At 39.9% G+C, this 27,743-nt stretch overlaps 2 protein-coding genes across 7 annotated transcripts in view; one reads left to right on the top strand and one right to left on the bottom strand.

Moving 5' to 3' along the window:
- The window catches only part of CEP70 (centrosomal protein 70), a 63,874-nt gene extending 51,155 nt beyond the window's left edge, over positions 1-12,719 (bottom strand). For 2 of the 3 annotated variants that reach the window (XM_090284268.1, XM_090284269.1), the window contains exon 1: positions 12,357-12,719. In XM_090284268.1, the coding sequence (XP_090140394.1) occupies positions 12,357-12,627 (271 nt within the window). In that variant the 5' untranslated portion in view covers positions 12,628-12,719. Of the gene's footprint in view, positions 1-1,347; positions 1,421-12,356 lie in introns of those variants that run through there. The other variant, XM_090284270.1, reaches the window with a different exon arrangement.
- On the top strand, positions 12,059-26,586 carry FAIM (Fas apoptotic inhibitory molecule). 4 transcript variants are annotated; one of them, XM_090284271.1, is made up of 6 exons: positions 13,076-13,426; positions 16,410-16,468; positions 17,828-17,960; positions 18,307-18,535; positions 23,301-23,350; positions 26,348-26,586. In XM_090284271.1, exons 2-6 carry the CDS (start codon positions 16,425-16,427, stop codon positions 26,492-26,494), a joined length of 603 nt encoding a protein of 200 aa, XP_090140397.1. In that variant the 5' UTR covers positions 13,076-13,426; positions 16,410-16,424; the 3' UTR covers positions 26,495-26,586. The 4 variants fall into 4 exon arrangements, with proteins under 4 accessions (XP_090140399.1, XP_090140398.1, XP_090140400.1 ...); XM_090284273.1 differs by lacking the exons at positions 13,076-13,426; positions 16,410-16,468 and adding an exon at positions 12,059-12,145; XM_090284272.1 differs by lacking the exons at positions 13,076-13,426; positions 16,410-16,468 and adding an exon at positions 12,391-12,691.
- The last annotated feature ends 1,157 nt before the right edge of the window (positions 26,587-27,743 follow it).

Raw genomic sequence — 27,743 nt, 5'->3', positions numbered from 1 at the left:
TTTTTTCACCATATGGGGTGGGGGGGCTGGAAATCTAACAAGCCATAGTGAGTTAACTGTTCTTTCTCAAGTGAGTCACATTAAAATCCATAATTAGCTTTCTCAAAAGCATACAGTTCACTTTACTGCAATAAGTGGAATATGCATTGTTTTCAAAGTCTCTACTGTCTATTAAATGCAAAAGCTCTATTCCAAAAATATGTTAACATGGCTGTTTAATGTTCCTAAAAAGAACTGAATCTATCCCAAACAAGAAAATGGAGTTAGGATTTGATATTATCTCAACCAAATCATTCTGCTCCTGGAGAAGTTACATAAAGGGCTAGAACATACCTTTCCCCTTTCGAAGCAAAAGCTGAGGCAAAACCCTGTTTGGCCACATCTTCCCCCAAGGTGGGGCTGGGGAGACCCAGGTCTATTTGGCAAATTGAAAATAAAACAACAGCAACAAATGGGTAATACGTGCACAGTGTTTAATATTGTAATAGTTAGAAAATAAAGTGGTGGTAGAAACCCTTCTGGTTGGTCTCTATGTTACAGGTCTGTGAGCCTCTGACATTTCCATCTTATTGATTTTCTTAACAATCAAATTAGACCCCGCATAAAGTCTGAAGCGCCCCAATCAGGAATGAGAATAAACCAAAGGGTTACTCACCCACCCATTCGCATATACAGCCCCCTCCTTTTGCTCCGAGTCTACCTTAGCCAAGCAACCTTCTCAGACTCTCAATTACCTACAATTTATGCAGAATCCAACTGTGCAGGTATTAGGAGCAATTTTCAGCAGGTGTGCCACAAGAGTTTTTAAAACATTCGCTACCCGACTATTTAGTCAGGGGCACTGACCTCTTTTTCCCTTAGATTGTCAAATTTAAAAATGACATCAGCCAACACAACAGCCATCAGTGTGAATGAATCAAAATTATACCTTTTTTTGTGTACCGCAGAATTTTAATTGCTAGTTTATGTGTGACTTGAGATGAAAAAGGTTGAAAATCGCTTCTCTAAGATTTACACTCGCTGACCCATTTAACCTCCCCAACCACCATGCTAGGCAAGAATTACCAGCTGTGTTCTCTAAAAGAAGAAAATGAGGGGCTGAGACGTTACATGAGCAGCCAAAGATCACAAAGGTCAGGGAGCCAAGGCTCGAACCAGGTTTATCGGGTACCCAATGCTAAAATTGGCGTTTTTAATTGGCGCGAACCAGTCCAAGGTGGCTCCAATCTAGAGGCCACGACAAGGGTCAGTCTGACCACTCGTAGGGCCCAGCTGTAGCCAATTCTGGGGGTGCTTCAGAGAGAAGCTCTAGCCAAGGCCTCTGTAAACCCCGAGCGGGGAACTCACCTTCCTCCGCCCCGGTCTGCCACCAGCAGCGCGCCCAGCGAGGCCGGCGAGGCCGCCTTGGACCCCACCTCTGCAGCCGTTACCACGCCGTAGGAGGCTGACCAATCGAGCACGAATACGTCTTGGTGCCTCCCTCTGCTCCGCCTCCGAATGCCCGGAGCGATTTTCTCAGGCCAAGTGGGGAGGCTAGGACATCCTGCGGTCTCGGCTGCTGGGGGCGGGGCTTACGTTAATGCAGTTGCGACTGTGCTGTGCTTGCGTTGCCATCTGCGCCTGCGCACTTCCATCGCACTTGCACTCTTGGTTCGCAGGTGTTTTACCACCTACCTGGAGCTCAACGTGCCGGAATGACTTAAGAAATACACATTTAAGTCCGTCAGTAAAAGTGAGACCCGGACTGTGTAGACACCATAGACTACCCTCCACACACATACATTCTCCTTAACTGCGAGCTCTTGCTGCAGGACCCGTTAGCTGTTCTCTATACTCCAGACCTGACTGAGCACTGAAGCACCTGGCACTTGGAGGACCCCAAAAGTGTTTGTTTATGACATTCATTCAGCATTTGCCAAATCTCCACAAAGTGTCAGCTCCTACAGCGGGCTCCAGAGATGCTGAGGTGGCTCACAGAAGATGCTCAAAGTCTAGTTAGGGAGAACAGGTGTATGTATATACACTCTGAAATAAAGATCATGTGTTATGATCAGAGAAGGATGTGAGGGGAGCAGAAGCGAAAGAGAAGAAGGCTTACCTACGTCAGTCACTGAAGTCTTCCTAAACCAGTGGGTCTCAGCCCTTGCTGCACATTAGAATTACCCAGGGAGCTTTGAAAACCCTTGCTACTCAGGCCTCAGACCAATTAAATGAGAATCCCCAGGGTGGGACCCAGAAATTCTAATGTGCAGCCATGCTTGAGAACTGTAAACCTGGAGGAATACTTAAGAAGAATGATTCTGAATGGTGAAAAGAGTTCCCCAGCAATACAGGGAAGAAAGATGGATAAAACTTCATGTATAAGTTAAATGATAACTCAAAAACACATTATTATAATGCCTAGTTCACAAGTGTCCCTGGCTGGTTTGGCTCAGTGGATTGAGCGTCGGCCTGCGAGCTAAGTGTCGCTGGTTCGATCTTCCAGTCAGGGCACATCAGAGAAGGAAAACTCTGACTCCAAAAAACCTCTGCTGCCTTGCGGCATACCTCTTCAGGGGAAAGGCTAAGGGAGTAAACCCCAACAGAAAATCCGGAGCCGGAGTCCCTAAGGCGGTTTGACGTTGTAGTCAACACCGGCAACTCCTGCGGCGCACCTGAAGCCAAGCTGTATTGACTCCGTCTTTCCCTTGGACCCTTCAGCTGCGAAGAGAGGGGGGGTCTGCTGCATGGGCAACAGCAGACCCTCCATATCACCCTGCCCAGGCTCTGTAGCTTCAGCTTCACTGGAGAGGACACTCCAGCGTCATTGCAAGATGTCGATTCAACACGGGAGGAGACAGATACCGTGTCACTCCCGAGTCGGACTGCACAGCCATTCTCGGCGGTGCAGATAGACTCTTAAGAAGCTACACCATCGTCTCTCGAGACGGACGGCTGCCGACGATGAGTTCACAAGTGCTCAACAAACCTAATTGTTTTTTTCTTCTAATTAAACCTGGGTCCCTTCCAGATAGCTCATATCTGCCCTCCCGCTAAACTGAACTCCCACAGTATTTACAAATACAATGGAACTTACTGAGGAATGTGTTTTATCAGTGGATAGGCTGAGGAGGAAGCCTTAGGAGGTATGCTAAGGAGCTGGGACTTTATCCAGGTGATAGGGAACAATGGACAAGTTTTCAAAATGGGTATTAAATGGAAAGGTATTTATCTGGGAGTCTGCAAGCCTAACTTTCTTGTATCCTGATACAGAGGTGAAAACTAAATTAAAAAAACAAAAAACTCCACAGTGTACAAATATGATTGTTGTTTTATTTTTCCCATAAAAGGAAATCAGCTCAATTCTATACTTCTAAGTTTTATAAGTTAAGGATATACATATAAACTCATAGGGGGTTAAGTGATACAAAAATTCCTAAGGGAAAAGCCAACTTCCACACACCTAAAAAGGTCAGGCCTCTCACGGGCCCACCGCTGTCATTGCATCTTATAGCCACAGAGTGTCGCTGTTGACAACTTGTATTTCCCAACTGGTTAAATGATACAGGTCTGTAGCGGTGCAGGTCCCATAAGGGCATGACTTCAGCCATGGTGTCTCTCACAAGAAGGTCTCAGGGTCACAGCAATTTGGGTATAATACTTTTAGACTCATACTCAGCCTTATTTCAGGCAGCTGTGTCTAGCCCCCACGCAAACATATCTTGGGTTCCAGAGGGAAAAAAGGTTACCATAATTGAAATTGGCAGTAGGTTGGGTGTTCCTTGAATCACGTGGGTTGGAAGGTGGAGACGACTATAAGTAAAAGTGGAGTCCTGAGAGCAGTGAGAGGACAATGGGTGTTAGATGAATAGATCACCAGCGTCCACAGTCTTCGAAGCACAAGAAGCCTGATTGCTCTCTATTCCCTAACAATAGAGAGCCTCCCTCTCTTCCTCTCATCACTCCTGGATTTTGTGTGTAGCAAGTGGAGAGGAGGAAGCTCGATAGCACTGTCCTCCAAAGAAACTCCATTCTTATGGACCACCAAGGTATAGCCTGTCCAGTACTTCACTTTGCTAGGGAAGGAAAAGACTACACGCAAGTTCAGTCTTCATCTCAGCATCCTGCTACATTGGTCTCAAAAGTTTTCTATGAGCCTCATTCACCCACCAGGATTCTAATGGTTCTAAACACTTACTTATCATTCATTTGTTTACAAAGATTTTATTAAGCACTGGTTATGTACTAGAGATTGAACTAGATGCTGAGTTTACGGTTATGAGTAAACCAAATGTGGTTCCTGCCTTCGTGGATCCTATAGTCTAGCTGAGAAGAGGAATATGAAACAAATACAAAGAAGTATGTAGTTATAAGTGCTATGAAGGAAGACAATGGGAGTGTATGGAGGAGGCCTCTCTGAAGAAGTGACATTTAAGCTGAGATCCAAAACCTGTCTTTTTTCCTGCTTACTGCTTTCCTCTGTGCTCTGACTTCCTAGTATAAATTATAGCCTTCCTTGGCAATTAAAACAGACCCTTTCATTTCTAAAGTGCTAAACTGGCTCTCAATTTTTCTCCTGGGTATAGAATGTCAAGGTTTCTTCCCACCGCTAGGAATATACCAAATATGAATGGCATTTGAGATGAATTCTTGAATATTGTTTAGTTCACAAGTCTTTTAGAATGCTTTACTACATTAATACACTTGTTACTGTTTTCTCCATGAGAATTTTAACTCCTAGGGCAATGAATCATATCTCTTTTTCCACCATCCAGAATAGTCCCTGGCACATAGTAGGTACTCAGTGCATTGTTAGATTTGAGTTAGATTTATATAAGTGGCATTTACCATCAATAGCCATTTTCTAATATAAAGGACAATAAGCAAAAAGCTCAGGCAAATATATTAATAACAGATACTCAAAAACCTATACAGATAACAATAGTTATATAAATTGAGCCCTTAAACTGTGCCAGGCTCTGGGCTAAGCACATTCATCTTCTAATTGTTGACTCTTCATAACAACTGTAATGTAAATACTGTCCTTATCTTTATGTTACAAATTATGAAATTAGGAAATAGAAGGGGAAAAAGACTTCAGAGCCAGGATATGAAATTAAAGTTCTGGCTCCAAAGCCTATTTGATTAACTGCTTGACCATGCCACTTCTCATGATGTGTATCTGCTCTACTATTGGTGTATGCACTTATTTTCATTTGCAATTATTCCATCTGTCTCTTACACTACCTATTTTTTTTTTTTTAATTTTTGGCTTTTCAATTACAGTTGTCCCATTTTTCCCCCATTTCTCTCCACCACCCAGCCCACCCCCTCTCCCGCAATCATATCCCTCCCCGTTGTCCGTATCCATGAGTCATTTATACACGTTCTTTGACTAAACCTTTCCCTTACTTATCCCCCTTCTCTCCCTCCCCCCTCCCCCCTATTGACTGCTATTCTGCTCTTTGTTCTATTTAGTTCTTTTGTTTGTGTTGTTCTTTAGTTTCCTGTATTAGGTGATATCATATGGTATTTTGCTTTCTTTGCCTGGCTTATTTCACTAAGCATAATTCTCTCTAGTTCCATCCATGTTGTTGCAAATGGCAGGAGTTCCTTCTTTCTTTCTGCTACACAGTATTCCATTGTGTAAATGTACCACAGTTTTTTGATCCACTCATCTACAGATGGGCACTTAGGCTGTTTCCAATACTTAGCTATTGTAAACAGTGCTGCAATGAACATAGGGGTGCATAAGTTCTTTTGAATTAGTGTTTCAAGATTCTTCAGGTATAATCCTAGTAGTGGAATCGCTGGTTCAAAAGGCAGTTCCATTTTTAATTTTTTGAGGTAATTCCATACTGTTTTCCATAGTGTCTACCAGTCTGCATTCCCACCAACAGTGCAGTAGGGTTCCCGTTTCTCCACATCCTCACCAGCACTTGTTGTTTGTTGATTTGTTGATGATGGCCATTCTGACTGGTGTAAAATGGTATCTCATTGTGGTTTTTATTTGCATCTCCCTGATGGCTAATGATGTTGAGCATTTTTTCATGTGTTTATGGACCTTCTGTATGTCCTCTTCGGAGAAGTGTTTGTTCAGGTCCTTTGCCCATTTTTTAATTGGGTTGTTTGTTTTCTTGATGTTGAGTCGTATAAGCTCTTTATATATTTTGGAAATCAGTCTCCTGTCTGTGATGTCATTGGCAAATATGTTTTCCCATATGGTTGGTTTCCTTTTCATCTTGCTGATGTTTCTTTTGCTGAACAGAAACTCTTTAGTTTGATGTAATCCCATTTGTTTATTTTTACCTTTATTTCTCTTGCTTTAGGAGATGTATCCGTGAAGAAATTGTTACCTGAAATATCTGAAATTTTCTTGCCTATGTTTTCCTCTAGGACTTCTATGGTGTCATGGCTTACATTTAAGTCTTTGTTCCATCTTGAGTTTATTCTCGTGTGTGGTGTAAGTTGGTGGTCTAGTTTCATTTTTTTGCAAGTCCCTATCCAGTTCTCCCAGCACCATTTGTTAAAGAGGCTCTTCTCACTCCATTTTATGTTCCTTCCTCCTTTATCAAATATTAGTTGACCATAGAGGCCTGGGTTTATTCTGGGCTCTCTATTCTGTTCCACTAATCTATATGTCTGTTCTTATGCCAGTACCAGACTGTTTTGATCACAGTGGCTTTGTAGTATTGTTTGATATCTGGTGTTGTGATTCCTCCTGCTGTGTTCTTCTGTCTCAAGATTGCTTTTGCTATTCGGGGTCTTTTTTGGTTCCATATGAATTTATGGAGTATTTGTTCTAGGTCTGTGAAATATGTCATTGGTATTTTAATAGGGATTGCATTGAATCTGTAAATTGCTTTGGGTAGTATGGCCATTTTGATCATGTTGATTCTTCCCATCCAAGAACATGTTATTTGCTTCCAATTATTTGTATCTTCCTTAATTTCTTTCTTCAATGTTATGTAATTTTCAGAGTACAGGTCTTTTATCTCTTTGGTTAAGTTTACTCCTAGGTACTTTATTTTTCTTGTTGCTATAGTAAATGGTATTTTCTTTTTTGTCTCTGTCTCTGATATTTTATTGTTGGTGTATAGAAATGCCTTAGATTTCTGTATATTTATTTTATACCCTGCTATTTTGCCAAATTCACTTATTATATCGAGTAGTCTTTTAGTGGAGTTTATAGGATTTTCTAGGTATACTATCATGTCATCTGCATATAATGACAGTTTTACTTCTTCTTTCCCAATTTGGATGCCTTTTATTTCTTTTTCTTGTCTAATTGCTGTGGCTAGGACTTCCAACACTATGTTGAATAGGAGTGGAGAGAGTGGACAACCTTGTCTAGTTCCTGAATTCAGGGGGAATGCTTTTAGTTTTTGTCCATTGAGTATGATGTTGGCCTCAGGCTTCTCATATATAGCCTTGATTATGTTAAGGTATGCTCCCCCTATTCCCATTTTGCTGAGTGTTTTCATCATAAATGGGTGTTGTACTTTATCAAATGCTTTTTCTGCATCTATTGATATGATCATGTGATTTTTGTCTTTCATTTTGTTTAGGTGATGTATTATATTTATTGATTTGCGAATATTAAACCATCCTTGCATCCCTGGGATTAATCCCACTTGGTCATAATGTATGGTCTTTTTGATGTATTGCTGGATCCTGTTTGCCAACATTTTATTGAGGATTTTAGCATCTATATTCATCAGTGATATTGGCCTGTAGTTTCTTACGCTACCTATTGATGTATAACAACAAAGTGTCCCTAATCACAGCAGCTTAAAATCAATATTTACAATCTCAAAGTTTCTGTGAGTCAGAAATACAGGAGTGGCTTAGCTGGATGGTCTGGACAGAATCTTTCATGAGGTTGCATCCAACCTACTGACCAGAGCTACAGTCATCTCAAGGTTCAACAGGGGCTGAAGGATTCACTTCCAAATTCACACATGTGGTTGTTGGCAGGCCTCAGTTCATTTCTTGTCAAGTCTGAGGGCCTCAGTGTCCCAACAATATGGCAACTTCCCACAGAGGGAGTGATCTAAGAGAATGTGTGAGCACCTACAAAAGCTGAAGTCTTTTTTCAGAACCTGTTGCTACAGATCACAGAGACCAACCTTGGTAAAATGTGGGGGAGGACTGCACATGGTGTGAATACCAGAAAGCAAGGATCCTTGGGAGTCATCTTGGAGGCAACTAACCATAATCTGCTTGCTCTTTTTTTGTGACTGTCTCTTCCACTAGAATGTAAATTTCATGAGTGAGGAAAAACCATCAGTGCTGCTCACTGTTATATCCCCTGTCACAGTGCCTGCCATATAATGGTCAATAAATACTGAACAGATATAATGATGATGGTGAAATGAAGTCCAAAGGATGAGCTCTCTATAACCTTACTCCCACACAAGTTCCCAGCTGCCATTCATTGTACCATTTAAATAATTTTTTTAAAGCAGGACTATATCATGCCCAAGAACATTTACATATACGAGGTCTGTCCAGAAAGTAACCAGCCATGTAAAATGACAAATAAAGGACATTTATTGAAGAAGATGCAAGAAACATTGTACATAGGACAATGATGCCTCAGTCCCCTTCAAAGTAGGCACCTTGGGACCTCATACAGTTCTCCCAATCGCCATCAGCTGCCCCATCCTATTTTCCTGAATCTCATCAACAGTCTGAAATCTCTTCCCTTTCGAAGGTGATTTTAGTTTTGGGAAAAGCCATAAGTCACAGGGCTGAGTCGCTTGGGTGATTTGATATTTTTGCCAAAAAACTGCACAACACATGATGCACGAGCAAGCATATTGTCATGATGAAGCTGCAAATCACCAGTTGCTCAAAGCTGCAGCCTTCTGAATCATCAGAATAGTTTACAGGGAGGAGTGTTCAAGCTTAATGCAAAATTTGATGCAGATTCATTGCTCTATTTGCTCAGTCATTTTGAATGTGACAGTCCCACAGTACACATGCTCATTCAATGGTGTCTACCACCCCCACTGACTAGTACAGTGAAGTCATGCAAACTTCTCTCATTATATTAACAATGGCTGGACTTTTTCAGGACAGACATATATATAGGAGGTCTGTCTGGAAAGTTCTACAAAATCCCCTTGGTTTGCTGCTTCCCTACTTTGTATATTTGTGCCACAGCCTCCTTGAGCTGAGGGAGAGCCTGGCCAGCAGCATGAGACTATAGTTACTGACACTGGTTCTGACGTGCAATCCTCTCAGGCCAGAATCCTGGGCCCTGGGCTCTTGCCTAAAGCACTGGTGCCTCTTCCTTTAACACACAGCCAGTAGTCACACTGGAACAGCACTGGAAGGTCACATGGAAATTTCAAATCTGTAGGTATCACATTATGTAACTTCTTTCTTTTATTTTGATCTCTATTCATGCTGTTTGAAAAGTAATTTCAGAAAATCAGTCAATCTACTTGCAATTCCCTTTTCAAAAGGAGGCCCAATAAAAACATAGGCTATTGTGAATGAAAGCACTTATAGCTTCTCTCTTAAAATAAATCAGTGGTATCTATGGGCAAATTGGTGAGAGGCCATTTAAGAAGAGCAGCCTCTAGGTACTTCCTCGGAAACAAGGCAACAATCTGAGAGTAAGAATAATGTCAAAGGCAGGATCAGTATGAATGAATATGTTTTGTATTCAGTTTCAATACCTTTCACGATGTTTTGTTCAGGCTTTCTTTCTTTCCATAACAATCCTGTCTGGTAACAATTCACTATCCCTGTCTTCAGTGTCCTAGGCCCAGGGAATGAGTAGATGGAAAATGCAGCCTACACTGGTATGTTCCTTAATTCCAGGTATCCCAGAAACTATACCCAAAGAGAAAATAGTGGCACAGAACAAATCACCTGTGAAATCACAGACTGCCTTGCTTATTCTGGATGCAGACCTAGGTGTACCTTATGAGCTCACTCTGTTATCCCTGGGCAGAGGAACTTTCCAGGCCTTGAAGACAGGGCTCAGATTTTTCTTCAATCATAATTAACATTTTTCTAATAAGGCCCTATTAACATGAACTTTTCAAATTCCACAGGCCCGGCCTCACATACTGGCCCTGTAACTCCTGAAGGGCTTTGAGTCTCTCTGTAATTTGGTATAAATATAATCACTGGGGTATTATAAGAACTGTAGGCAATGATATAAAAACACACAGCAAGTATTCAATAAATTACCCCATTGCTCTTGTTAAAGATAGCCCAATTCCTAAAGTTTTATAAGAAAATAGGATCCTTCATTAACACATCTTTGAGTTACTCCCCAACCGGGATTTCCTGGTCCTACCCCAACAACTCAGGATTGTTTCTAAGAAGAACTAAGGACTAGGAAAAAAGAATTAAGGCAATGTCTTCACCTAGCCTTGTCCCAACTCTGGAAATTTCGTCACTCTGAAGCCTTTTACCTTTTCCCCTTAATTCATTCTTTCAACAATTTTTATTTTAAACTTTCTGTTCAAGACACTGGTGCAGAAGAAAATACAAATATGAAAAGTCTTTGCCTTCAGGGGACTTTCAATACAGGATAGCAAACAAGACATCAGCACTCACTAAGCAGAATTCCTAGAACATAATTTGCTTAAGAATTCAGTTTTTGTCCTGGCCAGTGTGGTTCAGTTTGTTGGAATGCCATCCTGTAACTGAAAGGCTGCCGATTCAATTCCTGGTCAGGCCACATACCTAGGTTGTGGGTTCAAATCCTGGTCCCGGGGCTTGCCCAGAATGTAGAAACGAATCAATTCCACCCTATCAACCCCAAAAGTGAGACAATTCTTTACACTGATATCAAGCTGCAAGAAGAAATTACATAAGAGGCATGGCTGCCTCTCTGTCCCCAAATCTGCTGGGCCCTCTGCTTTGTTGCTAGGCCCGCTTTCCACAGTGACCACTCACTACTGTCCTCAGATAGCCCACTCAACAACCTTCCTCCCTCTCTGCAGGTGACATTGTCCCCTCCTTAAAGTGAAACCCAAGGCCACCTAAACCAGTGGTTCTCAACCTTCCTAATGCTGCGACCCTTTAATAGAGTTCCTCATGTTGTGGTGACCCCCAACCATAAAGTTATTTTCGTTGCTACTTCATAACTGTAATTTTGCTACTGTTATGAATCGTAATGTAAATATCTGATATGCAGGATGTATTTTTGTTGTTACAAATTGAACATAATTAAAGCATAGTGACTAATCACAAAAACAATATGTAATTATATATGTGTTTTCTGATGGTCTTAGGCAACCCCTGTGAAAGTGTCGTTCAACCACCAAAGGGGTCGGGACCCACAGGTTGAGAACCGCTGACCTAAACCATTATCCAGGCCTGATCTTCATTCACTCCTTCAGCAAATATTTATCAGAGCCTACTATACATGAGCCTATAATAAGCAAATGTGGGAGACAAAAGAGGGAGAGCTAAGCAGCCATAGCCCCTGCCTTCACGCATCTCAGGACACATTCAGGCCCAGACCCTGTGTGGCTCAGTTGGTTGGGCGTCCTCCCACAAAGCAAAAAGTCACCAGTATTAGAGGTGGATTAAGGTTGGTTGAGACCCCGGGTGCAGAAGAAAATATTGGGCCCCTTTAAAAAAAAGGGAAAATAAAAGTACATGTTAACCATATTTTTAAATTAAAAAAAAATTGCACATATGAAACCAAACTTGGTGTCATTAGAAAAAAGTGTAAACTTGGGGTTTTGCGGGGCCCTTCATAAGTTAGGGCCCAGGGCGCGCACCCTGTGCGCCCTCTCGTTATATCCGCTTCTGGGGACAAGTGCCTGGGTTGGGGGTTGTGGTTCATCCGGGGTTGGGGAGCCTGAGAGGCAACTGATCAATGTTTTCTTTTTTCTCTCACATCAATGTTTCCCTCCCTTTCTCCCCTTCTTCCTCTCTCTCAAATAAGATCTTTTTTTAAAAGATACACAGTCAGCAAAAATTACACCAAAAAATTGCACATTGAAAGGGACTAAGGAGAATTACAGGTACTGCAAGTCTTAAGGGCCAGAACAGTTTTCCTTAAGAAAAGATCTATGCGGAACAATCTCAACAACAAAATGGACGTTACCTAAGGGAAGATGTCAGGAGCACTGTAGAGGCCCCAAGGGGAGAAAAAACTTGCATCATTTGAGTTTCTAAATGAAGCCAGGTAGGCAAGAACTACACCCTTAAGCCTCCCATAAGGAGTTTGCATCTCTACACTAAAGAAGTAATCAGAACCTATAAATAAGTTTCAAGGAGGCAATGCCCTAATCAGATTGAACTGCTGGGTGTCTTCAGCGCAGGCACAGGGTCCGTTTTTGCCCACTAGGTTATCATCCCCAGGGCCAGCCCAGCGCCCGCCATCCGCTGGTTCTTACCAGCACTGTTGGCAGGGTGACTGGTTGCAGCTCGGGGCTGTTTCTCGGGTGGGGGTTGAGGAAGCGCCTCTGTCAAGAGCGCAAAGCTATCCGCGGAGCAGCGGGTGGGGCTGGGCTGCCGCGCGGCGAGGCGGGCGGCGGCCTGAGCCCGGCACCTCGGGGGACCTGAAGCGCGACAAACAATCGGCGCTCTGGGTACTCGCGCTCGCCGAGCTTCAGCTTTCGCGGAAGCTGAGTCCGGTTCTCGGCGAAGGGAGAAGCCCCACGGCATAAGCGCCCAAGGCCGCACAGATCCGTGGCGGGGCCCACAGCCTCCCACCGTCCATTGCGTACAGGTGAGCCCCGCGGCCCAGGTGCGGCGCCGCAGCCCGGACCCCGGATGCCCCTGCACGCAGCCCCGGGCGCCCCCTCTGCAGCACCGGCGGCCGCCATTTCCGGGAGGCGGCTGCAGCGGCGAGTAGTGCGATCCTGTCTACGCGGCCCGTGCAAGCCCGCGGCGAGGAACCGTGCCTGCCGGAGTGTGCTCCAGTTGTCTCCTCGCAGCCGGGCCGCGGTCAGAGGCGGGGACCCGGGGCTGGCTCGCCCCTGCCTGGCGGGGACCCGGGGCTGGCGCGCCCCTGTCTGGCCAGGCCCTGCGACCCGCCGATCCAGCCTCCGGCCTTGTCCCCAACTGTAAAGTTAGTATTGTACTTGTCGCTGTCGAAAAAGTGGAACAGAAAAGCACAAGGAAAGAACCACCCCTGAACCCCTGCACCTTGGGGCCACCTGGGTTAACATTGAGGTGTATTTCCTTCCTTTCCCTTGTAAGCATGATCAGACTACGTTTTTGCAGGAACTGGCTCAGAAAGTACTGTAACTTCGCTTCTTTCTCTTAACACATCATGGGCATCTACCTTCGGCGTTAGATGTTTTTCTACGTTTCTTCTTACTGACCGCACTAGAGTGATTGTATGTGCCATGCTGACCTCTGCATCCTTCCCCGGAGTGTGGCCCAGGCTTGACCTTCAGTTTGTTGAGATACAGGACTGTGATTTACCTAATGGGTTCCCTCCCTGAGGGTGAACATACAGGTGGTTTTTCAGCTTTTAGCTGTTACAAAAGCAAATTGTTAGAACTATTCCATCTGGTTTGGGGGACATCATTGTTTACAGCAACTCCTATATAAGGCTTGTAGTATATATACATTGCAAATAGCTTTTTAGAAGAGTTATTCTCATTTTTTATATCTCCACTAGCATTTAGGAATACCTGGTTCAAGGAATTTTCTAAGCAACTTCTTGGTAGGTTCCAGTGTGTCACAGGGGACAGCGGGCAAAATGTCAACACCTGTTTGTTAAAGAGTGACCTGCCTTGTGGCTGGCCTTACCCAGAGCTTTTACTGAAAGGGGATCTATGAGTATCTTAGTAATTTTAAAAACTGATTTAGGTTTAGCTTGGACAAACCACTGCAGTCCCCAATACAGTTAAATCTAAGTTAATGCAAAATTCAAGCTGGGGATAGATAAGTTGTGGAAATGTTTTACTGTTTAAGTTATACTCTGAAACATGGCAGTTGGGTTGCAAGGGAAGGGATTTTAAAAGATTATGCTGATGGGTAGTCATTAGACAGGCAAATGCTTTCTTTAAAGACTTGTAAAAGACTTGAAGGGAGTGTGAGTGACATTGTGCTCATCAGTGAAAATACATGGGATTTGTTTTTCTATCTTTTTCATTTACATTTTAAAAGTTCTGTGCTAAAATAGAAGGAATTTTTCTTTGTCATGATTATTTTCCTTTTTGGTCACATGATCCTGAAAATTCATATATGTATTACAGTTTAAAAATTACAGTGCATTGATTCTTTTCTTCCAGATTTTAAACCAAGGCCTTCCCTGGCCTTCCCCACATCTGGCATGATCAGGATCCTTTCTCTGTGGGCCCATCCTGTTCTTTACTACTTCCCTTTACAATACACTCTCATGGCTGTACTGCCATCATCTTTTGGTCTCTTCAGAGTCCCTCTCTCTGAGCTTAGTGCCCAGCTCAGTGCCTGGCACATAAGTTACTGACAACTATTTTCATGGTGGGTGAATTCAGAATGTGACATGTATTTATTAAGTCCAATTTGTAAGTTAGAGATCTGTGTGTGACAGTGATTTCTCATTCAGATGAGTAAGGTAGAAATCAGGGACAAGGGCAGCTGTGATCACCCCTTGATTTTAAGTGATACCATGTTCCAAGAAACACTACTGGCAGGGCACCTATGTATTTTTTTTAAAATAACTGTTGATATACAATTCATATACCATATAATTCACCCATTTAAAGTATGCAATTCAATTTTTTGGTATATTACAGTATTACTTTTTTAAAGTGGTGGTAAAATATATATGACATAAAATTTACCACTTGAAAACTATTTTTAAGTGTTAACAATGCAGTAATGTTAAATATTACTTGAATGTTGTTCAACTATCATCACTATTTCCAAAAATTTTTTACACCATAAATATTAACTATATGAATGAATTTTGATACTTTAAAGAGAAAGTTTTAAAATGTTTTCTTGATTTCAACCTCCCTTTTAATTTGTGTTGTGTTTTATACCTATATAAAAAGTCATTATAATTAAGATGGTACCATGCCTTATCTTAGTATGATAATACTTGAAGTTCTAAATGAGCAATTCTTTCAAGTTTTAACGCTGAAATCACTGAACTTTCTGGAGTCTCTAAAAGTTGTAGAACAAAATTTGAATAATATCCCTAAATCCACTCTGCTGCAAAGGATGCCTTATCCAAGTTGATATTACGCTGTTTGGCTTACTCTGTTGCTTTGTATATATACTCTTTGCTTTCATAGTTGTAGGATACCCTCCACTTTCATAGGAGATACCCTAGGGCATCTTAAGGCAAGAAAAATCTACAAATTTGTAAGGTATTAGTAAAAAAAAGGGGGGGGGTTAGGTACAAAGTATTTTGAATATTTACCTAGTTTTCATTCTAAAACTCAGCTTTTCTTTGCCTGTTATATTGCTTTTTTGAATGCTGATCTCTTCCTTAACATCTTTTAAAAAAACATTTGTGGCTTCTGGCTATTTTTAGCCAAAGAAGGTTGATGATCTTCCATTTTTAACAAGGAGCGAGCACCCTTGGGCATCTATAGGGAGAGGGCTAGGCTAGGGTAGATCTTAGGAGCAAAACTTATTTAGTGAGCCTATTTTTTAATAAATTTGGCAGGGGTACCACCATTAATCCCAGATTTTCAAATGTGGAGGGTTTCCTATGTATGTGAGTATATCTGTGTTTCTGATCTCAGTATAAAAACTTAATTAGCATTATAGCCCAGTTACCATGGAGTTAATTGCACAGGAGCACTGGGTTCTACTTTTGGCTTGGGCCCTGCTAGTGAACTTCTGTGGGTTCATTCATTATTGGCACTAGTAAATTAAGCGGGCTTGAGTAAATGGAATAATTAAGTTCACCCTTATAAAGTGAACTAGCATATTCTTGGCTGCTTCCCGCAAATTCACTATTTCTTTGAAGTTATCTAAAAATTTTAAAAATTGTATATTCTTCCATAATGTAGCCTTCTAAAATTTAATATAAAGATTGCATTTTAAATTTGTTACCACCTGGTAACATTGACACTTCCAGAAGATGCATTCTCTCTACCCTGGAGTTTTATTTCTTCTCTGACCTACTTACCTCATACCCTTGGGGCTTCTTCCACTTCAATTTGGGAAGCATGAGACCCACAGAGCCTCTAGGTCTCTTCAAACTCTGGTGTGGTATAATCCTTAAAACACAACAGAGTTAATTCTCTAGTTTTAGGAAATTATAAATCCATAACAGAAAAATACAATTAGCCAATTTGTATGACTTAACTTCTTTTCCTGAAAATTAGCGATTGCAATTCTATTGTATAAAAGCTGTTTCATCAGAAACTGCATGCAGTTTAAGAAATGGATTGTAAAGTTAGGAAAACCCTTTGCAGATGTCATCTTTGTTGCTCTCAAATCTTTCTTGCCTGCAATTCTGCTTTTTTCTTTCCTGGCTGCTAATTGGATTAAAGACTGTTTTGCCAACCATGGCATCTGGAGATGACAGTCCTATCTTTGAAGATGATGAAAGGTAAATGTCTTGCATTGCAATAAAACTAGCTTTTGAAACTTTCAAGATTGTTTTAATCATTCAGAAGAGTTATTTATCCAGGCTACTTTTTACAGAGCACATTTTGTAAAATCGCAGAATGGATTGTTTTACTTTTCTATGATGTAGAACAAGGGCAGTAAACAGCTGACATGAAGGTGGCCATCACTAACGTGGCATCTTTTATAGGACCTGATGTAAGATCTCCAAATCCCTCTCAGCCCAAAGTTCTTGGAAATCACTTCAAAATGATATAAAGCCATTGAGTATCTCCTATGTAGAACACACAAAGCAGATTAAAGGGAATGAAGAGTAGGATATAGTTAAGAGAACAGCCTCTGGAAACAGAGTCCTAAATTTAAATTCCACCTGCCACTTATTGTCATTGTGCCCTAAGACAAGCCCTAAGCCTCTCTGAGCGCCAGTTTCCTCATCTATAAAATAGGGATGATAATAATAGTATCTGTCTCATGGTGAGGATTCCATCAGTTAATATATGTAAAGCTCTTAGAACAGTGACTGGCACACAGTAAGCACTTAACTGTTAGGATGATCATTAATGCTGTAATGTTACTGCTCCCAAAGCTAAAAACCTGTATCAATATCAAATATTAATCTATTTGTATTATATATGGCATTTACATAGGACACAAATGTTTTATATTAAAATGTTTGTTTTAATATATGTCTTATAGTAAAATATGTGTTAAAATTGGTCCAGAAACTTCTGACTAAACAGAATCCTTTATTTTTTAATAAAATTTTCTATAGTAATGGCAAGTTACTATTTCCCGTAACATTTTAATCTTTATTATAGGACATTTCCATAACTTCTCAGTCTTAGTTTAATGAACTAGAACCTTTTTTTTTTTTTTTTTTTTGGTTGTTAAATTAATTCCTAGTCATTGGTTTAAGCATGAAAGTTTTGTGGAATTCTTGGAATGATTAGATCTGAAAAAGAAAATCCAAAATTAAGTTCGGTGCTTTTTAAATGAGGGGAGGGAGAAATAGAGACTTCTAACTGACCTGTCCAAGCATTATTCTGTAGCCAAGTTTAGAATACTATCATGGATAAACAGATTCCTAATCCTATTAATATTAAGGTGACTTTGTTTGGAATTATCTGACCGTGTATCCATTATAGAGTAGTTTTATCTTAAGGAAGACTATATAAGAGGGAGAACGTAGTTCATGTACTGTGAGTAGGATTTCTTGGGTAATATCACTTTAGTATTTTGTAATTTTAGGGGTTTTAAAAATCTGTTTTCATCTTGGAGGGATTAATTGGCTATTCAATTACTGTCTTTGGTCTATTGTAATTGCTGTATTTTATTCCCTTAGCCCTCCATATAGCCTGGAAAAAATGACAGATCTTGTAGCCGTTTGGGATGTTGCTTTAAGTGATGGAGTCCATAAGATTGAATTTGAACATGGCACCACATCTGGCAAACGAGTGATATATGTAGACGGGAAGGTAGGAAAAAACATGTTACTTTGTGAATATGGTATATAGAGAAGGTTGATTTTGTTAATGTCAATTCTCCATATGTGAATGCAGGCTTTTTTCTTACTAAAGTGGTTATCTTTATATTTTGGCCTCTATCATTCTGCTGTACAAAGCTATCTAGTAATAGTTATAGAATTTATGATTATAACATCTAATATTTAAACTTAAAATGCCTTTATTTTCTAAAACCTTTGCATCACAAATTAATAAAATTCTAACTAGCATTGTCATTTGCTCACTTTAATCATATTATTTCTAAAATTGAATATTAAATTTTCTTCCATTTGTGTTTTCAACTTTTCTATTTTATTAGGAAGAGATAAGAAAAGAATGGATGTTCAAATTAGTCGGCAAAGAAACCTTCTGTGTTGGGTCTGCAAAGACAAAAGCAACCATAAATATAGATGCTGTGAGTGGTTTTGCTTATGAATATACTCTGGAAATTAATGGGAAAAGTCTCAAGAAGTATATGGAGAACAGATCAAAAACCACCAATACTTGGGTATTACATTTGGATGGTGAGGACTTTAGAGTTGTGTTGGGTAAGTGGTTGTTATTTATGCAGAATTTATTGGCTTTTATGATGGCTGTTTAATTAGTTTCTCTAACTGTCCACACCTTTTATGGAAGCTTTGAATAGAGTGTAAGTGCTCGTGTATTTTTAATATGTTCTGTGTTAATGAAGTATTCATTTAATCAATTGATTTATATATAAAATACACAAGAGCCAGATTTTATAGTGATGGATTTGAGATTATAAACTTGGGTTTAAAAAAAGAAATATTGGCATAGACATTTGTTCTTTGATATTTCACTTTAAAAGCATGTCTAAAAGCAGTTGGAAATTTAAGATTCATCAGTAAGAAGGGAATTTTTCTCTAGGTGGCAATAGGGTTAGGACTGCAGCAGGTCAAAATTGTCAGAATCCAGATAAATTAAATTAAAAAATAAAAAGAATAAACCGTTGAGCTTTAAGCTAAGTACTGTTGTTTCTATTGGCCCTCGAAATTTATAGGACAAATTCTGGTTTCTCCTAGTATTTCCTCCTCATATCACTTAATTTAAGACTGTTTAGATAATTTACTTAGATAATATTGAGTACCTACTAAATGACAGTTAGCATATCAGGCACTGAGGATATATAGATGCAGAGACCTTGTCCATGTCTTCAAGGTTCTATAGTCTAATCAAATGCTGGCAAATGCCTCTAAATTCTTTTTTTAGAATGAAAAATGTTTATCAAGTAATAAATGCATTTAGTCAGGAAAAAACAAATTTCTATACAGTTTATGTATTGAAGAAACTGGGTAAATCTGTCTTGAAGGGTTTCCTATGGTCTGGATTTTGTTGATTGCATTCCTATGATGTTCCTTTGTCTTTAGTATTTCTTGTAAATTGGTGGTTTACTTTGAGTAATTGGTCAAATGTAGGTTGGTTGGTTTGTTTCTCCTGGCAAGACAGCTTTATAGTTTGCTATGTTAAGAGGCACAACTATTGTCAATTTTTAATGATGTTTGCAACCATTAATACCTAGTGCCTATATCCATTAATTCATTAGCACTTACCAAATGTGATATTCTGATTCTACCATTTATTCATTAGCTAAAATACTTCTATAATAAGTTTTTTGTTATCTACTATTTAGTTACACAGAGTTAAAATTTGTATAAGAAATTCAGGAATGTCCTGGCCAGTATGGCTTAGTTGGTTGGACCATTTTCCTATAAACCAAAAGGCCATGGGTTTGATTCCCAGTCAGGGCACATGCCTAGTTTGCAAGTTTGTCCCCACTTGGGGTGTGTATAAGAATGATGTCTCTCTCTCTCTCTATCTCCCTCCCTTTCCCTCTCTCTAAAATCAATAAGCATGTCCTTGGGAGAAAGGAAGGGAAGGAGGGAGGAAGGAAATGCAGAAAATGCTTGTTTTCCCTTTATATATTAGTATTCAATATTTTGAATTGGCTCCTTATTTTCCTCCAAAAGGTGATCATTTAGTTTTTTTAAAAATCATTATTAACTCATGGGTTTAAACATTTTGTATTTATTTCAGTACATTTCAGTTATCCTTACTGATGTGCAGATTGTCCCCTTTTTGGCCAGTGGGATGCCCCTTAGATTGGCTCGAGTCCTTTTGACCCAAAATTGGTAGTTTTTGATAACTTACTTGCTATCTGGTATGACAAGATATGCTAGGCTCATTTTGAACATTTTCTTCCCAGACCTGGAATCACCCATTTCTCCAGAAAGACCTGATTTTTGTTAGAGGAAAACTGTACTATTTCAAGAGCATAATAAGGATGCACATTCACTCTTTTTAGGTGTTCAGTGTATGGAGCAAGGAAATTATATAGATAAATGGATAGCTAGATGGATGGATGGATGGACTTCATCTAACATCTGTATGTCCTTTCTTCCACACTGAGAATCCTTCTTCTCAAGTACACAAAGGAGGATGCAATTAGAATATGACATAATTACTTATTTGCTTTGTGCCACACAACATACATAATAGTTTCCATTAACAGCACAAATACTACTACCATTAATATGACTACCAAAAATATTTTAAACATTTTTTGCATATCATTTTCCAATTGGACTATATCTCTGAACATATAGCCATTATATATACTACTACTCTGTTCCTTCCAACCCTTACTTAGTTCTGTAAGTAAATACTTATTTCTTTGAAGTCATTAAATTACTCCTTTACGATCATTTCTCTTGTCTGAAACTTGTTCTGTAGTACATTCCTTGGGAATATTAACAATATTGCCTGAGATCTGGCATGTCGATCACATTTGTCTGTATCACTTATACTTGGAGGTTAATTTGGTTAGATAAAATATTCTTGGCTCACATTTTCTTTCCTTAAGTGTCTTAGAGCCCTTGCCATGTAGCTCAGTTGGTTAGAACATTATCCCCATACACCAAGGTTATGAATTCGGTCCTTTGCCTCTTGCATGCGCCCAGCTGGGGACCTGGACTGCAACCCAGGCATGTGCCCTGACCAGGAATCCAACTGGCAACCTTTCAGTTTGCAGGCTGGCACTCAGTCCACTGAGCCACACAGCCAGGGTTGTATAAAAACTTTTTAGTTTGATGTAGTCCCATTTGTTTATTCTTTTGTTTCCCTTGCCCAAGGCAATATATCAGAAAAAATATTGCCACAAGAGGTGTCCAAGATAAGATAGCCATTTTTAATAGTGTCCTTCTGGTGTTTCTTTATTCAGATTCAAGCAAATATAAATATTTTATTACTTCCTCATTACAGAAAATCATCTTTATTATTGATTTATTAGTATATTCTAAAGATCCTTTTATATCAGTACATAAAGAACATTCTAATACTTTTTTTTTTATGGCTGCAAATTTAAATAGTAAATAGAATGGTTTATCTAACTCATTCCAAACTGATGTGCACTTGGGCTGTTTCTACTGTTACTGTTAGAAGCAGTATTGAATGACTTTGATCATTCACATGCCTCTTGGAATATAGTGCACATAACTCTTTAGGACCAATTCCCAGAAGTGGGAAAGTAGGATTGCAGGGTCAACGATTAACTGCATTTGTCTTCTTAGATTTTGCCCAGTTGACTTCTATGATGCTTTTACCATTTTGTACTCCCACTACCTAGTTCCCCACAGGTCCTCAAGACACGGAGCTGTTGTTGGATTTTTGGATTTTTGATATTATGCTAGGTGAAAATAGTATTTCTGTGTTATTTTTATTTGCCTTTCTCAAAATCAAGAAAATTGAAGTTGATCATCTTTTCATGTGTTTAAGGCTCTTTTGAGTTTCTTTTCTAATAATGCCTGTTCATGTTCCTTGACCCATTTTCTTTGGGGCTGTTGGTCTCTTTCTCCTTGATTGCAAGAGAGGAGTCCTTATATTTCCAAGTTTTGCCCTCTGTTTGTGTTGTGAGTTTTGAATATTTTTCCAAGTTTGTCATTTCTTGTATGACTTTACTTATGTGTATGGTTTTGTTTATGCAGAAAACTTTATGTAGTCAGATTTATTCCATGTTTCTTTTATGGCTTCTGGATTAGTGGTGTTCTTCAGAGGCATGCTAATAATAGCTGTTATAGAAAATTTGAGTACATGCACATGTTCAGTAGGCATGCTAAGGAAGATTCCAATTCCACCACCATTGTACTTTTTAAGCACTGTGTGATATGATCACGTGTTGGGACAAGCTGGGTTTTCCTGAAACAGTGGCGGCCGTAGATGCTTCCTATTCAGGCTGCCACAGGGGCACCCCTGCCTGTATCTCCTGGGCCCCTCTGCCTTTCTCTCCCTGTGGCCCAGCTCAAAGTCCTTTCTCTACTTTCTTAAGTGAGGCTCCCATCTCCAGTAAGGGGAGAGAAGAATCCCCTTTAGGCCCTTTCCAGAGTAGATGGCCTGTCTATGTCAAGCCAGACTGGTACCTCAGTCTTGACCCCAGACAAGTTTTTGACCCCTGGACTCCTTGTGCACACGCAGGTCATGCTTGTCTCTAGTCTTCATTATTCCCAAAGCTTGTCTGGTTGATTGTTGAGTGCTGTTTTCTCTCCTGGCACTCGCCAGGACACTAACATTAATAAGTGGGTCTGGGGAATCCTGTCCCCCAAATGCATGTACATTTATGCATGTGTGCACGTGTGTGCATGCACGCACACACACACATCTACCTACCTCCTAGAAGTGAGCTATGGCAGCTTAACTAATGCCCAAGTTAATCACGGCAGCATTTGGCTCTATTGTGTTAGCACTGTACTTAGTACAGTCTACCAGGTATACCTATATTTTTTCTTATGATCCAATAATTTTCCCCTAAAATGAAACCATTACAAAAATGGAGAGAATACAGCGCTATCCAGTAAGAAATTTAAGGCTAAATTTCTAAACCTGACATGCTTTTTTTTTTTGTGGTCTTTTTGTGCCATCATCCAGTTGGGTCTGTGGGGGAGGCAGGAGTGATCATCTCGTCACTGATATTAAAGGACATTATATGCAGAAAAGTCCCTCCTCACATTGATTTGTGTGAACCTCCTTTAAAGATTGTGCTGCAGTATTTATTTTGTGTAACAAGTCTTCATCAATTTGTTTCGGGACCATGATTTTCTCTTAAAAGTGTGTTTTGTCTCATTTTGATTGTGTCTGTGAACAAAGAATAATCTGTTTCTTCAAATTTAGAAGAATTTGAAAGCTGTGAAAAGTTAATGGACTTTCAGGAATCCAGTGTATCAAACCTTTCTAGAAATAATAAATTAACTTTACCTTTAAGTCACTGATTATAATTTTTTTTTTAATTTGTTACTTTTACAGAAAAAGACACTATGGATGTCTGGTGCAATGGTAAAAAAATGGAGACAGCAGTAAGTTGACCTTTTGATTACACTTCGCACCATGTGTGTAAGTTACTGTTGAAATGCTGCTCCGTTTTCTAATTATGAAGGTTTTATAATTAACCACCGTCCTCTTAGTTGAAAACAAAAGAGATGAATCAATTACTCCAGACTCCAAAATCTGAAAACCTTTCCAAGAAAGTGCCTGGGGCAGCAAGTATTTGGAAGCAATTTAAGTTGCAAACTTGCACCAACCTCACACTCGGCCTTTTTTTTTTTTTCCTGGACCAGGCTCTATCCTGAGAGTTCCCACATTAGAAAATTCTTCTCCTACAAAACTACATTCTCCTGCAGTGCTGCTTTGCACCACTGCTTCTCTACCGTGCATGCATAGGAATCACTTAGGATCTTGTTAAAATGCAAATTTTACTATTCCTCAGGTGATGAAGGCTTTTACACCATACCCTCAAAGCAGATGGTACTTTTTTCTAAAACCAAAGTTTATGAAAAAGAAATGATGCACACAATGTCTGGTGACAACACAAAATCAGACAGGAAAGGGCACTGTCACAACCTCTGGAAGACAAGTGGAATTTATAGATGAGCAATGCCAAGAGGCTACCCACTCATTGTGGCCAAGCAGGATGAAATCCCCACTTAAATCCCAGCGTGTTTGGCTTTTGCGATCAGCTGCTCACACTATTAATGCTGTGGGTGGGATGAATGTAGGAGTGAATTTCAAGCTGGAATAAAGTAATAGTGGTGTAGTATACACAACACAGGAGGGAACTGGAAGCAGAGGGGAGTGTTTGGGGGAGCAAGGAGTGTGGCACTAGGAGCTGAAATCACTAGGTGGACATTCCCATGTGTTACAGGGTCAGCTGGTAAGCAGGGAGTACCTGCCTTTCATGCTGGCTTCAGGTGCACCAGGGTTACAGAATGAGATGCCCTCTTCGCTAGTCACATTTTTAGCAAGTTGCACAATTGTATCTAATACTAGTATAGGAAGGTGAGAAGGGGAATTTACTCAGACTACCTAGAACCTGCCGGGTCTTGTAGCTAGCTGTCTGCTTCTGAGGAAGTGCCCAAGCCAGAATTCAAGTTACAAAGATGAATGCTTTCCTTTTTCTTAATCTTTCCTCTTTCTTAATCCGGTATTAATACTTGAAGGGAAATTTAACCAGGACTCACTCAAAACTGATCCTCAGAGCTTGAGTCACTTTCCAAGTTCAAGCTACTGATTAAGACTTCCTTTATGCAGAGGCTTGGAGAGCTCTTCAGTATTTTATGTCCACTTTTGGAACAGCTTTGGTTACCATTAACGTGGATTGAGTACTTCCTGTGTGCCCAATAGCATACCTCGTGGTCCCTCCCGTTCTTACTTTTATACCCTAGAATTCTCTAGATGGAGAATAAGCAGTTTTGAATCACATTCCCTCCTGCCCTCAAGTAATTTTCCAGTGCAAATGTGACGAGAAGAACATTGTTTTATATTAAGAATGTGGTTGTAAATAAATTGAAAATAATATTAATCCATGATGTCTGTTTCTCAATAATTGACCAGAAACCACAAGTGTGTGGACAAAAGCCCCGTATGACCCAGTTACCTCCTCACTGTAACTACAACCTAGTTTGCAGGGCAATTTTGGCAGCTCTGTATCCGGGCAGCCTCCCCAGTACTATGCACACCTGCTCTTGCTGCCTGTGAGTTATAGCTTATTTTCTCCTTTTCCTTTTTATCTCCCAAGTATCATGACCAAGATGATGTATCTGTCAAATTGCCAAGAAGCTACTTAGAGGGATAGTATTACTCAGCCATTGCCCTGCCCTCTAAATTGATCTTTACAGAAGTATGACATAAAGGCACTTTTCAAGGCTCAATATAAAAGAGTGAAAAGAACACACTGCACTCCAGGACCAGACCCGGTCCTTTTGGAGGTGTTCAGTGCACATCCCATAAAGAGCTATTGGCCAAATTCTTCTCAGAGCTAGGAAGATGCTTCTCTTCCCAGATGTACCCTGTGCTTTCTTTGGTTAATTAATGTAACCTTGCTCTGCTTTGGCTGCCAGAAAGCTCACGGCCAAGTTCTGAGTCTGACTGGGGTTTTTTTGCTTTCTGGCATAACTCACTTTTATCCTCTAATGCTCCTTTTCTTCCTTCCTTCTCTGTACTACTTGGCCCATATCTTTTTACTCCAGATCAGTAGTACTACTCAACAGAAATATGAGTCACAGATGTGGCCTTCAAGTGTGACTTTTCTAGTAGCCATGTTTTAAGGTGGTTTATTTTATATTTAAATCAGTCTATCAAAGCTGTATTATTTATATGTAATCAACATAAAAGGTTTTAGTGAGTTATTTTACATTCTTTCATATTAAGAATTCCAAATCCAGTGTAGATTTTACACTTAAACAGCATATCTCATGTCAGAATCACCACATTCCAAGTGCTTGATTTTGCTACATATGCCTAGTGACTCCTGTATAGGGCAGAGCTAGTCTAGATTTAGTAGTGTTTGATTTTCCATTATCTGTGTATTTTATTGTAAAGCCACAGGATGCAAAGTGGTTAAAATATTCCATCCTTTACTAAGGTCTTAAGCAAGTTATTTAACCACTCCGTGCCTCAGTTTCCTCATCTATAAAATGAGGATAATAGTATTTCTATTGAGGTTATTGCGAAGATGCAATGAAATGATGCGTGTAAACTGTTCTTGATATAAAATAACTAATAAATGCTTCCTATTTTTATCATTTTTACTTTTGAAAATATTCTGTCTGTGGTATAGACACAGAGCCATGAGATGCATGTTTTCTTTTTCTCTCTGAAACAAGATTTGTAGATTGTAGGGAATGGAAATATGAAACTTTCAATTCATAGCAGAATATAAAAGCATCTAAATATAATTTTGTGAAGCTTAACATTTAACTAATATATACGTCATTGGGCCACCCTTGTAGATGGTGTTAATGCGCTAGACAAAGATTAATGTTTCTGAACACTAATTCCTCGTTTTGTTGGCCTAGGGTGAGTTTGTAGATGATGGAACCGAAACTCACTTCAATATTGGGACCCACAACTGTTACATAAAGGCTGTCAGTAGTGGAAAGCGGAAAGAAGGGATTATTCATACTCTCATTGTGGATAATAGAGAAATCCCGGAGATTTCTTGAGTGACTTCATGTTAATGGAAATCTTAAGAAGTAACGATCAGGACTTTTAAATACTGTGGTAATTAAATATGTTCAATATGTACTTCTCAGTACATTTAGTCTGCCATGTTTTTATTTTTTTTAGTTACTTGAAACTAATGTTCCAAGGGTCAGGGGGAAAATTTATGTATAATTAAAAACCCTGCAATTTATTTTGTAAATAATGTAAAAAAGTTTCAAAGCCAAATGAAAAATAAGATATGGACCAAAATCATTAATATTTTACAAGAACTTTTACTATAATAAACACTATAAAATAAAATTGGTGCTGCTTCATGTGTACTTCTATAAGTTGTCTCTCTAATTTAAAGCAGTTGGTACGCAAGGATATAATTATTAGTTTAACTGGAGAAAATGAGAAATCTTTTCTATCTGGAAACATTAATAATAAGGAAACGTCAAATAGTGTCACATGTACAGGGGTTGGCAAAAGTAGGTTTACAGTTGTGAATACACAGAGTTATTTTTTAAGATCTTATTTATTTATTTTTAGAGAAAGGGGAAGGGAGTGGGGGGAGAGAAACATCCATGTGAGAAAAACATCAATCTGCTACCTTCCACATGCACGACAACCTGGGATTAAACCCGCAGCCTAGGCATGTGCCCTGACCAGGAATCAAACCCAGACCTTTCAGTTTACGGGACAATGCTGATATTTTGTGCTGAATGGTAATGAAGACCTCATATAAAAACTAACAGGATGCAGGTAAAGACTGTTATTATTGTAGGCTAAAATTGATCAGCTAAGCAAACATCTTACACAGTTTGAGGGGAGGAATAACAGCAAAATAAAGTAGAAGGAATGAAATAATAAGGATAAAAGGAGAGTAAAAAACAAACATACAACAGAGGATCAAGAAAGCCAAAAGCTGAGGAGATGCCTTTGGAAAGAGTGGTGCCCACTTGTGCCTGGCAGTGCTCACCACTCTCCAAACCCCTGACCTGCAACCTGGTGTGTGTAATGATGGACTGATACCGGACAAAACTCCCTGAACAAACCGTCCTTCTACAGTCCCATTCCAGGAACTCTCAATGTATCCAGACCAGCCCTGGGAATGTGACGTTGAGAGGTCAACCCGCATCCTCAGTTACTTCCAAGCAACTGTGACCTGCCCTGAGCCTCTGCTCCATGGAAGGGAGCACCTACGTGGTCCAGTCTGGCCTTGGCTTGGAGAGACCAAGGAACTGAAGTGGCATTCTCCCAGACCTA

The sequence above is a fragment of the Furipterus horrens genome, unplaced genomic scaffold (genome assembly GCF_987537825.1).
Source record: "Furipterus horrens unplaced genomic scaffold, mFurHor1.1.pri manual_scaffold_7, whole genome shotgun sequence".
Lineage (NCBI taxonomy): Eukaryota > Metazoa > Chordata > Mammalia > Chiroptera > Furipteridae > Furipterus > Furipterus horrens.
This window is presented reverse-complemented; position numbering and strand designations above follow the sequence as displayed.